Below are 14,573 nucleotides of genomic sequence, written 5' to 3' on the forward strand. Positions count from 1 at the left end.
ACCATGAAAAAATGTGGCAAAAATCATCAAAATACCGAATATCGGGAGGTACCGTTACATGGGGGCTATACCAAAGCGTGAACCTATACATACAATGTTTTGCCGCACGAACTAGGACCTATTATGGCCTACAAATACCAATTTCAAACAATTTCGTGAAAAAGTGTGGCAAAAATCATCAAAATACCGAATATCGGCATGTACCGTTATATAGGGACTATACCAAAACGTGGACCGACATATCTCATTTTAAATACCAACCATCCTAGACATAATACAAATTATTATGCTAATTTTTGACGGTCTTCGTCAAATAATGTGGGCTGTATCATGATTTCAGCAGACTGACGGATAGACAGACAGATGGACGGACATCGTTAAATCGTTTTAGAATTTTATGCTGATTATGAATATATATACATTATGGGGTCTACGACGAATATTTAGGGGTGTCACAAACGGAATGACAAAGTTAATATACCCTCCTTTTCAGGTGGAGGGTATAACTAGTAAAGAAAGGTCAAAAGTCTGGCGGGATGGACTTTATGATACCCCACACCACTATTCTTATTAAGTAGAGCTATACAATATAAATTAACGTTTATGAAGGCAATTTCATACCAACTGTGATCGTTTTTGAAGGCACTTTAGAGCAGTTTATAGTGGAACGTATATCCTACTGTGAATCGGTATCCACTAAATTGGACGGAGGCTCAACCGATTTCCACCAAAATCCATCCTATAGGATGGATATGTGTCGTGAAATCTTATGACGATATATATGTTGAATCTACATCCAAATCGGAACTGATTTCTGTAAACTTTATGAAGTAAAGGTGAAAGCTATCACCAAATATCGTTGATGTGAAGTGCATATTACGAACCACGAATACCTGAACCGATTTTCACCAAATGTAAAGTACTTGCTCCTATTCTGGATTCGGTCGGATGGGCTGAAATGCATCTTATTTGGTTGAATGTTTAATATTTGGTGCCTAATAAAATTAAAATCGGATGAAGATGTACACGGAAGCTATATCCCAATCTGAACCGATCTCGATCAAATTTGGCAAAGGTGTTTCGGAGCTCGATGAGATATCTAGTACCAAATATCATAGTTATAGATTGCATATTACGAGTTCGAGGGACTTAAACACCAAATCGGATGAAACATATTCATCTGAACCGATTTTCACCAATTTAAAGTATTTGCTTCTAGACTGAATTCGGAAGGAATTGCCTAAATTCACTAATTCACATGTGGATTGATATTAACCTTCTGGTGCACAATAAAAAATCGGTCGGAGATATATATAGGAGCTACAGGGCGAGATAAAAAAACTACAACAAAGTGAGACGCCATAGTTTTCGCATTTTTATTTAAATTTTATTGAATGAAAGCATAAAAAAAATCGGAAATAGCATCACATTTTAGAATAAGTTTAATTTTTTTTCGAATTGGTCACCTTTGCCACAAATTATGGCCTTCAAACGGCCAATGAAACCGTCACACACTGCCCGAATGTTGCTCTGCGGTATTTTGGCCCATTCCCGGCGAAGCGCTTGCTTGTGGTGATCGAGACTTTGGTATTTTTTAGCGCCAACCTGGAAATGAAACGAGGAATCTCATTTTGTAATCATTCTTGGGTGGCGCGTGCTGAGTGCGATGGTGCTGAGTCCTGTTGGGATGTCCAAGGTCTGCGGTCAAAATGTTTGAGTGCCCAAGGCTTTAATACACCCTCCAGAGTATTTTCGCAATAATATTCGGCATTTATTCTGATGCCACGGTCGATTAATACGAGCGGAGAGCAAAGCGACAATCGGCTGTTATGGCGGCCCACACCATCACCATGGACGGCGCTTGAGTTCTGGTGGTGGAGACCAACCGAAGGTGCAGATTTTTAGCTAACCTCTTTGGAAAGTAAACTCGATCATTTTGTTTCTTTACAAACTGGACTGAAGGTGCACATTTTCAGCTGACTTCTTTGGCAAGTAAACACCATAATTTTGTTTGTTTACAAACTACTTGACAACGAATGTTTTCTCATCGGAGAAAACCAAATTCGGCAGTTCACCACTTTCGGCCAAGCGAAGCAACTCTTTAGCTCCTCTGAGTCTATTTTCTTTCTGTTGCGGTGTAAGTTCTTGCACTTTTTGGAATTTTTATGGCTTTACCCCGAGCTCATTTTTCATTATTTGCCGAATGGAATATTGCGATATGTTCAGCGATCAAGTCGCTTCAATACTTTTCGAACCATTTCTGCTGATGTTGCTGTTTTCTTCCTTCCGTCGGGCTACGCTACCAGTATCACGTAATCGGTAACGAGCGATGGTACGAGACGCAAAAAATTTATTCACATTTAAATGCTGGGATGCTCTAACGGTAACCACTTTCCAGCCAAATATAAAGAAATCACACTATCACGCTTGAAATCCATCACGAATAACTTTTTTCTGGAAAATTCTCAGCAAAATGCTTTTGTACGCATGTAAACAATATAATAAGCTGTCACTGTCGGACGATTGGCTTAGAAATGACAGCAGTCTGAATTTGGTTACAGTTTTTTCATCTCACCCTGTACTCTTCAAACTTTATACGAAATTATATTTTTTGAAAATTTATCTTTTAAGGTGGACCAATATTGCATGTCTTCGAAATGCCAAATTTAGATGAAATCGGAGATTTATCGTATGCACCAACAATCTGGATAGACGGACAGATGTCCTCTTCAAAGAAACCTTAAAAAAAGTCTTAAAAAATATTTAAACTCAGGTGCCCATGAAACTCATTAACATTAGAAACAACACAAAATTCCCAGTATCTTCTCCTTTGTGTTGTCTTCAAGATGCTGCAATAATTATTTGTTTCCGTTTTTTTTTTTTTTTTTTTGGTGTTCCATAAAAAAACACAAATGTCAAAACAACGATCAAAAACGAACGATCAACTCTATGGACAACAAACACAAATAAATTCTCAAATTACAACAATGACAATAGCAACAATGTTGTTGCTGTTGTTGTCCATGGGCCATGTTCCTTCAGGGGATCAAGGAAACGATATGGTCGTTTAAATACATTTAAATGGCATTATTGGCAAACAGCATTAGCCGAGATTATCCGAGGGTAGAGGGCGATTATTAGCACCAAAACCCAATTACAATGCCCACCGTACACAAACGTACCGAATTGAGATTTGTGATCAATGGACGTAGGAACACAGGGACGATTAAACTGTGTTCTTAAACCTATTGGGAAAATTGCAAAAAAAAAATAACAACATCAAGTGAGAAGAACCTCCACCACCAGTACCATGCCGACATAAAGAACATGGAAATATCGCACATTGTTGCGGTATTTTCCACACCTCTGGTGCTCACATGTGTTCGCCAGTCCTTCCTCGATCTCGGCAATGCTCGGCTGTGTCTGAGATGCGGGGCATTTTCGACATTGAGTTTGGTGTTTGAGTGTAAAAACCCAAATAACCAACGTATTTGCCCATCAAGGTATGATGTTTGGGCAAGCCGTGAAATGGGCAGACAGACAGAAAGGCAGAGAGACACACATCCACAACAACAGCATCCAGCATCACGGTTGTTGTGAGCCTGACTGAGTGAGGTCTAAGGTGTAAAACTGAAAGAAAGGATCTCCCTGTGTTTGTGTGTTGTCGTTGTTGTTTCCCTTCATTCCTTTTCAGCTATTTATTGCCAAAAATTGTGACAAAGTGGAAATAATTCCCATTGTTGCAAGTTGACATGTTTAACTCGCTGGCTGATGTTTATCCCTCGCCCTGGGTTGTTGTTACGATGCTGCAACATTGGCTTAGTTCATTCTGCCTTGGATTGAATTTCATTCTGATCTCTAGCTCAGAAATTTGTTGTTTTTTTTTGCGTCCCCTCACCCAGAGGTGTGTAAATACATTTCAAATACAAATTTCATTATTTTAATTCGGCTTTCGGCTCAAATTCCTTGGGCTAAGTTGTTTTTCTTGGCGATTATTTTACGGACTTTGAAATAGTTTCCTAACTGAGGCGAAGAGATTTCCCCTTACTTAAACCATTATTTTGTCAATTTTAAGTTGTTTTTACAACAAATCTGGTTTTAACATAATTTTTCGCACCTCGAATCCGAATCCGCACCAGAACTGAACTGAACGACTGATCTGGTTGCAGAGAAATGAAAAGAAAATTAAATTCAATTATCGATTTAGGTGTGTAATGTTACCCAAAGATTAGGCAAGGTGTTGCCACAAAAAGCAGAGGAATTGGATTTGTAAATCATTTTCCCAGAATTGTTCTGCTACTCTTTTAATGAATGAATGGACAAAGCAAGTGTTTTCGAATGGTGTTAATATTATGTTTGAGGATAGGGAACTTGAAAATACATTCGACAGGATCATACAAGAGTAATTCGGGTAGATGGTTTTACAAGTATATAATTTTAGAGAGTGACTGATTTTAAATAGACAAAGACTATAATTTGAAGTCAATTTGACTTAAAAATTAAAAATAAATATTCAATATTAATTTAAGTTACTTTTTCAACATTTATCTTTATCATATTAAAATATACTTTTGGACATTTCCCAAAATTTTGAAAATATAGTTTTACAACTATAATTATATAGTCATATATGAAATAAGGTATATATAGTATGGCGTTTCTGTTGAGTTTAAGAAAACCCCAGTAAGAAAAGACAAAAGTCGGGCGAGGCCGACTATATGATACCCTAGACCACTATGCATATTTAGTATAACTCACGTAACAGAAGAATTTATTTGCAGTAGATCAGGCTACCTATCAACATATGGCTTTAAAGCAGTTACAATTTGGTTTCAGAGTGAACTTATAAAATGGGGTGAAAAAAAACTGCAACAAAGTCAAACGCAATATTTTTCCATTTTTATACCCTCCACCATACTATGGAGGGTATAATAATTATCGATTTAGCCATTTCCGTCTGTCTAACTATCTGTCTGTTGTAATCACGCTATCTTTGGAACAAATTGAGATAGAAAGCTAAAATTTTGCGCACATGTATATTTTGCTCGTAGGCAGGTTAAGTTCGTAAATGGGCCATGTAGGTCCAAGTTATCATGTAGCCCCCATATCCCGATATTCGGTATTTGATGATTTCAGCGACATTATTCACCGGAATTGTTTCAAATTTAGCATTTGAAGTTCGTAATGGATACTACAGCCTAAGACAGAAAATAATCTCTGTAGGTCCACGTCTTCGTATAGCCCCCATATACCATACACCCCGATATTCGGTATTTTGATGATTTTAGCGACATTATTTACCGGAATCGTTTCAAATTTGGCATTTGAAGCTCGTAATGGATACTGCAGCATAAAACAGAAAATGGGTCATGTAGGCCTCGTCTTCGTATAGCCCACATATACCGTACCCCCGATATTCGGTATTTTGATGATTTTAGCGACATTATTTACCGGGATTGTTTCAAATTTCGCATGTGAAGTTCGTAATGGGTACTTCAGCCCATGCCAGAAAATTGTCTGTGCAGGTCCATGTCTTCTTATAGCTCCCATATAACGGTACCCCCTATATTCGGTATTTTGATGATTTTAACAGATTTTTCTTCAAGTTTCGCATTTAAATATTGTAAAAACTTATAACAAAAGTTGCCTATGCAGGTCCATGTCGTCGTATAAGCATTCGGTATTTTTAAGATTTTAACAGAATTTTTAACGGATTTTATTATTTTTTTTTTTTTGGAAATTGTCAAATTTGTATCAAATGGTGGAGGCTATTAAAAATTCGGCCCGGCCGAACTTACAGCTTTTTTACTTGTTCATATTTTTATCTGCCATACTTCCGAAGACGCTATGTGTCTTAAATGTACGGATTCCAAGAAATCTTAAACCGAACATTTTCAACATTTTGGAAGAGGTGGGGTGGGGTACTTGTCCCCTCTTCCTACTTAATCCTTTATTTTGGTAACTTTTCGATGTAAACTTCCAAAACCCTCTACTTTCATAATCCGCTGAATTTTTCCCGTGATTATTTTTTGTGTTGCACAGTTTAATATATAAAACCTTAAAAGTCTGAAAATTCAGTACGATATATGAAGATATGTTAATTTTTTTTTTTTTGGAACATTGAACAGATTTTGCATTTTGAGCACTTAAAAGGCCTAACACGAACGGTTGAAACGATTCTAAAATTTTAAACAACATTTTTCGTTGACAATGTAACTTCCACTTGCTACCCTTTTATGAAAGGCTTTGATAGATAAAATTCGATGTGTAAATTCTGGGTGCATAATTTATAATGAACAATTAAAATTCTTGGGTACCGACGGTATATTACAGAAAATTATTAAAAACAAGTAAAAAAGCAGTAAGTTCGGCCGGGCCGAACTTTGAATACCCTCCACCATTTGGAACGAATTAGAAAATTTTCAAAAAAATAAAATCCAATAAAAATTCTTTTAAAATCTTTAAAATATCTAATATAGGAAGGTGCCGATATATGGGGGAATATACGATATTGTGGACCTATAAAGACAAATCTATGTCTGCGTGTAAAGTACTCACAAGGAACTCCGTGTGTGGATTTTCAGACAATACGATTGGAAAATGTGGCTAAAATTATCAAAATACCGAATATCGCGGGGTACCGTTATATGGGAGCTATACGTTATCGTTAACCTATATAGAGAATTCTCTGTCGGTGGGTAAAGTGCTCACAAAGAACCCCTTGTGTACAAAGAACCCCTTGTGACTATTCCGTTGAAAAATATGGCTAAAAACATCAAAATACCGAATACCGTTATATGAGGGCTATACAATATCGTGGATCTATATAGATAATTCTCTGCCGAGGTACAAAGTACCCACAAGGAACTCCTTGTGTGGATTTTCAGACAATTCCGATGAAAAATGTGGGTCAAATCATAAAATACCGAATATCGGGAGGTACCGTTATATGGGGGATATACGATATCGTGGACCTGTATAGACAATTCTCTCTCAGGGGGTGAAGTACTCACAAGGAACTACTTGTGTTGATTTTAAGACAATTCCATTGAAAAGCGTGGCTAATATCATCAAAATACCGAATATCAGAGGTTACAGTTATATGGGGGATATACGATATTGTGGACCTATATAAATAATTCTCTTCCGAGGTATAAAGTACCCATAAGGAACTCCTTGTGTGGATTTTCAGACAATTCCGTTGAAAAATGTGGGTAAAATCATCAAAATACCGAATATCGTGGGGTACCGTTATATGGGGGCTATACGATATCGTGGACCTATATAGACAATTCTCTGCCGAGGTATAAAGTACTCACAAGGAACTCCTTGTGTGGATTTTCAGACAATTCCGTTGAAAAATGTGGGTAAAATCATCAAAATACCGAATATCGGGGGGTACCGTTATATGGGGGCTATACGATATCGTGGACCGATATAGCCCATCTTCGAACTTGACCTGCCTGCAGACAAAAGAGAGATCTGTGCAAAATTTTAGCTTCCTATCTTAATTCGTTTAGACTGTAGCGTGATTACAACAGACGGACAGACGGACAGATGGACAGACGGACGGACAGGGCTAAATCGTCTTAGAATTTTACGCTGATCAAGAATATATATACTTTGTTGGGTCTAAAATGATTATTTCGATGAGTTACAAACGGAATGACAAAGTTAATATACCCTCCATACCTTTTTTGGTGGAGGGTATAAAAAAGGGAGAAAAAAATAAGAAATCGAATTATGCCGCATTATAATTCTTAAATGATTGATGTAAACACATCTGTAATCCTTTCATTGGGCTATTGCGTTGTTGCAACAGTTTTAAGGCCAAGGAATGACGAGTGACAGACCGACGTGGAACTGCTGAATGCGATGTATTGCTGCAGTGTGATTTTTTAAAATCATCTCTATTGTAGTGCCAGAGATTGGGAAATTAAAATTTCACTAAAGTTTGGAACAAAATGGAAAAATTCTACCCTTACCTTCAGAGATGAGTGAGCTACTGAGTAAATCTTTTATACAAAAGTTTGATTCACGAGGCATAAATGTTTATCCGAGACCCTTCTTCTAAAAGTTACAGCAGAGAAAGACAGATACCGTTATTTCGAATATAGTAAAGCATAGTCATCGATGAATGATCCCGATACATAGAATACGTTTTAAAGCGGAGGTAGGCACAGAGTATCCCACAATTGTAAAAAATAAATTGTTTTGAATTTTCTGTCAAAATGGTTTTGGTGAAATATTTAGTTTTATTCGAGCACTCGATCATGAAGTGCTGTCGGATATTTTTATGAGTACTCCGTTAGAAATATTGGGGTACATAAATATAATTTTGATTTCAGAAAAAGGCATGACAAAGATGGTTATATACTATTTGTGTGATTTGCTCATAAAAAAATATTTTCAGTTCAATAGTGAATAGTCGTTCGTAGTATTTATTCTCTTCCAAAATAATTCATAGTTTATTTAATTGTATAAATATAAGAGCGATTATTTTTAGTCAAAATATGAATTTCTATGAACAAAAGTTTTCGAAGACTCTTCGAAAAATATTCTTTAAAGAGTTCACGTCTCGAAGCTCTTCAAAAAATATTCTTTAAAAAGTCCACGCCTTGAAACTCTTCAAACAATATCCTTTAAAACCACGTCTTGAGGGCTATTCAAAAAATATCCTTTAAAACTTCTCGTCTCGAACTTAAAAAATCCATGCTCTTCCAAAAATACTCTTAAAAAAGTCCACATCTCGAAGGCTCTTCAAAAAATATTTTTTTTGAAAAGTCCACGTCTCGAAGGCTTTTTTTCAACGAATATGAAAATAAATATAAAAATTAAAAAAACACTAACAAAATATTTCTCACTGTGTAGAGAGAGGCAAAGAAATACTTGAATTATTTTTTATTTCAAAACAAATACAATCACAAAATAATTTTGAATTTCTCTGCCTAGCCCTGTTATAAAGCCATCGTGGAGTTCTTATGGAGGGCCCTTTGTCATCAAAGACTCATTAAGGATCCTCTTTCCCTATAAGAAATTTGAAAAGCCTCTACTCGTATCTTCAAAAGACCTGTGAAATAATTTCCATCTGAAGAAAAACTTTGGAGGCTATTCTATATACTCCATCAATAAACGACCAAAGAAGGTCCTCAATCCCCAGGGGACATACAAAAGGTTGTTGGATTACGGAAGATCTACGAAGGGTGTTCTATGCATTCTTTAATTTGAGACCCTTCTAAAAGTTACGAGGGATAGCATTTACATTGTACAATTTAGCTTCTTGAATACCGACGGAATTTAGCAGAAATAATTTAAAAATCAATTAAAAAAAAAAATAATAAAAGGTATCAGTCGGCTTAGCCGACAGATGTATATCCTCAGCCAATGTTCGATTTTTTAAATGTATTTTGACTTCTGTTTTGATTATTCAAATTGTTGACCCTCTATGGAGTAAGTTCCGAAGGAAAGGGCCAATATTGTCCATTTCGTATCGGACATAAATAAATATGTTATAAATATTGGGTCGTGAGAGGTGTGGACTTTATTGTTTATTTCCTTCACTTTATATGAAATATACGATAATTTTTAGAAAATGATAAAATGTGCGAGAGGTGCCAGATAAAGTCGACCGAAAAATTATTAAAATTTCAAGAAAATCGAATATTTATATTCAATTTAATGCGAAATCATAAATTCCATATTCATCGCAGGTTTCTGATTGGGAGAAATATTTAGATATAGCAAGTTGTAAAGAATCGCTGAATTGTTTCGCAAGTTATGACATATAAAAGTATTGATAATTGTGACCCTTTTGTGGTTGAGATACCAGAAGGGGTTCGCAGATATATATATATATCATTTTCACAACGGATCTTGTTTTAGCAAAAATGTTTGTGTGTGTGAAATTTGAAGAGAGTTGGATGCTTATTTCACTTTTTTTTGAGCGTTTTGTTTTTCAAAATCTTGAACCCTATGTGGGGGAGGTACCAGAAGAAATGGTTCAATCTCTACATCTTTCTAACAGATCTTGTGTTGATGGAAATATTGAGATGTACCAAGTCAGAATGGAATCGGATTTTAATTTCGCGTATTATGAGCTTCGTGGATATTGAAAATTTTGACGCTTTTGTAGGTACTAGAAGGAGTGGACCGATACATTCCACCTTCACATCAGATCTTGTGTTAGTAGAAATAATGGGATGTGTGAAATATGAAGAGAACCGGATGCTTATTTCCGATTTTATAATCGTTTTGGTTATTAAAACTCTGATCCTTTGAGGGCCGTATCAGATAGAATGGTCCGATCTCTACCATCTTTATAACATGTCTTGTATTGATAGAAATATGTCTGAATGGAATCGAATGTAAATTTCGCGTTTTATAGATATTCAATATTTTGAACCTTTGTGGGGGAGGTACAAGAAGGAGTTGACCTATATATTCCATCTTCACAGCAGACCTTGGGTTAATAAAAATATTGTGATGTGTGAAATATGAAGAGAACCGGATGCTTATTTCGGATTTTATAATCGCTTTGGTTATTTAAAACTTTGACCCTTTGTGGGGGAGGTACCTGAAGGAATCGTCATTTCTCTACCATATTTATAGCGTGCCTTGTATTGATATAAATATGGAGAAGTGCCAGGTATGAATGGCTTTATGAGCTTCATGGATATTCAAAATTGTTGACCCTTTTGTGGGGGAGGTATTAGAAAGAGTAGACCTTTATATTCCGTATTCACAGCAGATCTTGTGCTGGGATGTGTGAAATATAAAGAAACACTGATGCTTTTATCAAATTTAATGATCGTTAGTCAAAACTTTGACCCTTTGTTAGGTACCAAAAACGAATGGACCAATATCTACCAACTTTATAAAAAATCTTGCATTGATAGAAATATTGAGATGTGCCATGTCTGAATGGTTTGTGGTGAGGTACCAGCAGGAGTGAACCGATATATTCCTTCTTCTTGTCACGTGTGTAATTCGAAGACTTCGACTTTTATTTCACATTTTATGAGAGATATTATTATTCAAAACATTGACCTTTTGTGGGGGAGGTACTTGATGGAGTCGACCGATACTGTTCATTTTCTCACCTGACATAGAACAGATGCAAATGTTAGGATTTGCAAAGTTGTAGCAAAATCGGATTATTCTTTTTCTTTTTGTGCAGTAAAAATATTTTTTTTTTTTGAAAATTTCGACCTTTTGTGGGGAAGGTACCAGAAGAAATGAACCTACATTGCCCATCTCCGGACACGATCTAAGTTTGGTAATAATATTACGATGTACCAAGGTTGGACCAAAACGGAGACTCCCATCGAGAGTTATCGTGTCCACCTGCCAGCCAGACAAGCAGACAGGCAGACGGACGGAAGGACGGACATCGCTAGATCGACTCCAAATGTCCTGAAACGGATTTGGTCCAAAGAGACCTAGGGTCTACACCCGTTATTTAGATGAGTCACGTTTTGGCCGTATCAACTGATATACAGGGTTTCCCATATTCGACGGACCCATCTGGCAACGCCATAACTTTTGACAGAGATGTCACATCGCTCAATGACATACCGCGTCAGTCCAAGCAGATTTTTACCATGAACCAATACACGCTACGCGAGCGCTCTAAAATAGTTGAAATTTACATTCAACAGAAGAAGTGAATTGTGAAAACTCAACGTGCTTTTAAAACATTAAAAAATGTGAGAAGTGCGCCTTCTAAGAACACCATTAAGCGTTTCTACGAAAAATTTTCGACTGGTAAGGCTCTTTCTAATCCGAAGAGGCCATATAAAAGTCGACCAAGGCGATCGGCCGAGAATATCGCTGCCGTGCGAGCCAGTGTTGAGAGGTCCCCAAGAACATCCCAAAAACGCCGTTCTCAGCAGTTGGGCATGGCTCGGTCCACTTTACAACGGATTATTCGCATTGCTGTGCATTTGTTCCCGTACAAAATGCAATTGACGCAAAGAATGTTGCCTGCGGACAAGCCTCGTCGATTGGAATGGGTCATGGGTCCGCTGAATATGGGCAACCCTGTTACCCTCTCTAGCCATATGGCTGAGGGTATAATAATAATTAATTCCGTCGGTCTTGATGACAATAATTTAAAAAATAAAAAAATATGTATTATGGCTATTTTTTTTACAAATGTTATGGTTTACCTAGTACCGAATTATAATTCCAATGCAATTTATTGATGTAAACACGTTTGTAATCCTTTCATCCTTCAATTGTACCCCAAAAGGGTTTACATGACCACAATTGTTTTCAATTCCAATGCATTCATTTTTTTTTCAATACCAATGTCATTGCAATGTGTGATTTTTTTTGTTATCCAATAAAAATAATTTTACAACAACCAAAAATATGAAAATATAACCCTTTTCCTTTTATTCTACATTATACAATTGTGGCCCTAAGGCTCCTTGTTACGTATTATCCCCATACTTACTCATAAACATTCTTATTGTATTCATAATCCTGTGGCATATAATAATCCTGCGGATGATGGTTGTGGTGGTGATGAAATTGCTCATGCTCCGGTTGGTGGTGCTGATGCTGTTGCTGCTGATGGTAGAGGTTAGTGTTGTTCAGCGTTGTTACGGCTGGGCCACCGCTTGCCGATGCCGCCGCATAGTAACCGGAACCATAATCCTCATAATAACCGCTATTTGGATTATAATTCGTCATATCAGTGAACTGAATGGTGTTAATTTTGTTGGGTGTTACGAAAAAAAAATAAATTTGGAAAGGAAGATGTGTTTAATTGCACAGAAAATTGCCTTCAAACTATTTTGTATTTTATTTAATGGATTTCTAATTATTTTCCAATTTGTTTAATAAACTTGGCACAATTTGCTTTTAATATTATTTTAATTATTATTATTATTTTTTTTTTTTTTTTGCAATAATTATTATTTTTATTTATTTTTCTGGCAATTTTATTCTCGTCACTTTGGTCGCCCGTCTGGGATTACGTTTTCGCAATGGGTTTTTAATCCTCTAATTGGTTAATTAAATTAATTCCGTTGCTGTTGCTGTTGTTGTGATTTCGTTTATTTAAAGAAATAATATAACTGCTTGACTTGATCGACAGCTGTTATGACGATGAGACCATTCACGCACAAGAACATAAACTTTGAAGAAGCTCTACCACCACGGCGGCACTGTAGTGGCTTCTAGAGTACCTGTCATAAAATTTCTCAATAACTCCAATAAATTTGTCACCACAAGAGTTTTGTCACCGGCGACTTAATTGTATTAACAATTCCGGCTGGTACTCCAGACCCTTTCATTGGGGTAAAATGAAAATGATAATCTGAAAATCCTCTATTTGCGATCCAGCGCTATCATTTAGACATCTAATTTTCTAGGTTAACTTTGACACACATTAGCGTCCGGCGTTTGTTTCGATCCGTTCCCGGTTTTTTCCGTTTATTTTGCTGGAGCGCGCTATTTCTCCGCACACGTCTAAAGTGGGCGCAACAAAAATTCACTTTAAAAGCCTGCAATCAGTTATTAAAGTCAAAAAGGTATTAAAAATGTGAACACCAAATCATATATTACGCGCACTCGATTGCGCTCTCCACGGCCGGGGCTCCCTCCAATCGCTGTTTTGGGCACCTTTATCGGCGATATCGACGTTGCCAGAGATAGCAATTTTTCCATATTTGCTTTAAGTGTTTCTAGTGGTGTACTTGCCATTGTAGTTGTTGCTGTTGTTGTTGTAGCTGTCATTGTTATTGTTTTTGTTTCCCTACCACGATTTGTTGTAGCTCCATGTCCGTGCTGCTGCTGTTGTTGTTGTTGTTGATGTGTACTTAAACCAAAGTGTCAGCTAGTGTTGGTAGCATATTGTTGTTAGTTTTATTTTATTGTTCCATTCGCATTTGTCTGTATGTATGCATGCATGTCTATTTATTTGTTCGAACACCTCTACATTGGCTGGTACTCCTCTTCATCATTTGGCAGTGTGTTTGCTTTTTACGGTGATATCTGGACATTGTTTGTTTGTATTGACAACAATAATGCTCCTAATAAACACAATCGAGAGTGCGAGATATCGTATTTGGGAAATATCCATCCATGAGTGATAAAAGGGTTAACAATATGAATTTGATCTCGATTGGCAGGGCGATTGGGAGAAATGGAAATTGTAGAAAATTATTTAAATGTGAAAGAGATAGCGTTCGATTTGACTTTAGCGGAGTAATTATCTATGAAGCGTCTTCGATTCATAGAATATGTTTGAAGGCCATCATGAAGTTCTTATGAAGGACCTTTGGTCATGAAATACTCAATCCATAGAATACCTAACAAAAATACTCTTAGAAGATATATGTGAAAAATGTCCCATCTGAAGAAGAACTTTGAAGGGTATTCTATATACTCATCCATAACTGACCAACGAAGGACTTAAATCTTGAAAAAATAATACTTGTGTAGCAAGTATAGAATAATCGAAATGAAACTCTTATTTATAAGTTTATACTGGTTATTGTAGAGTAAACTTACAACAGTAATAATATTTTAAGCATATTTGTATACCCTTTACCTTGGAAAGGAGG

General features: G+C 36.5%; 1 protein-coding gene across 1 annotated transcript in view; it reads right to left on the reverse strand.

Annotated features, from left to right (window-relative positions):
• The window catches only part of LOC101901100 (homeobox protein vnd), a 69,107-nt gene extending 56,247 nt beyond the window's left edge, over positions 1-12,860 (reverse strand). Inside the window, exon 1 of the mRNA XM_011296270.3 lies at positions 12,458-12,860. Coding sequence (XP_011294572.1) covers positions 12,458-12,696 — 239 coding nt within the window. The 5' untranslated portion in view covers positions 12,697-12,860. The remainder of the gene's footprint in view (positions 1-12,457) is intronic.
• Between the last annotated feature and the right edge of the window lie 1,713 nt (positions 12,861-14,573).

This window comes from Musca domestica, unplaced genomic scaffold, assembly GCF_030504385.1.
Source record: "Musca domestica strain aabys unplaced genomic scaffold, Musca_domestica.polishedcontigs.V.1.1 13, whole genome shotgun sequence".
NCBI classification, from domain to species: Eukaryota; Metazoa; Arthropoda; class Insecta; order Diptera; family Muscidae; genus Musca; species Musca domestica.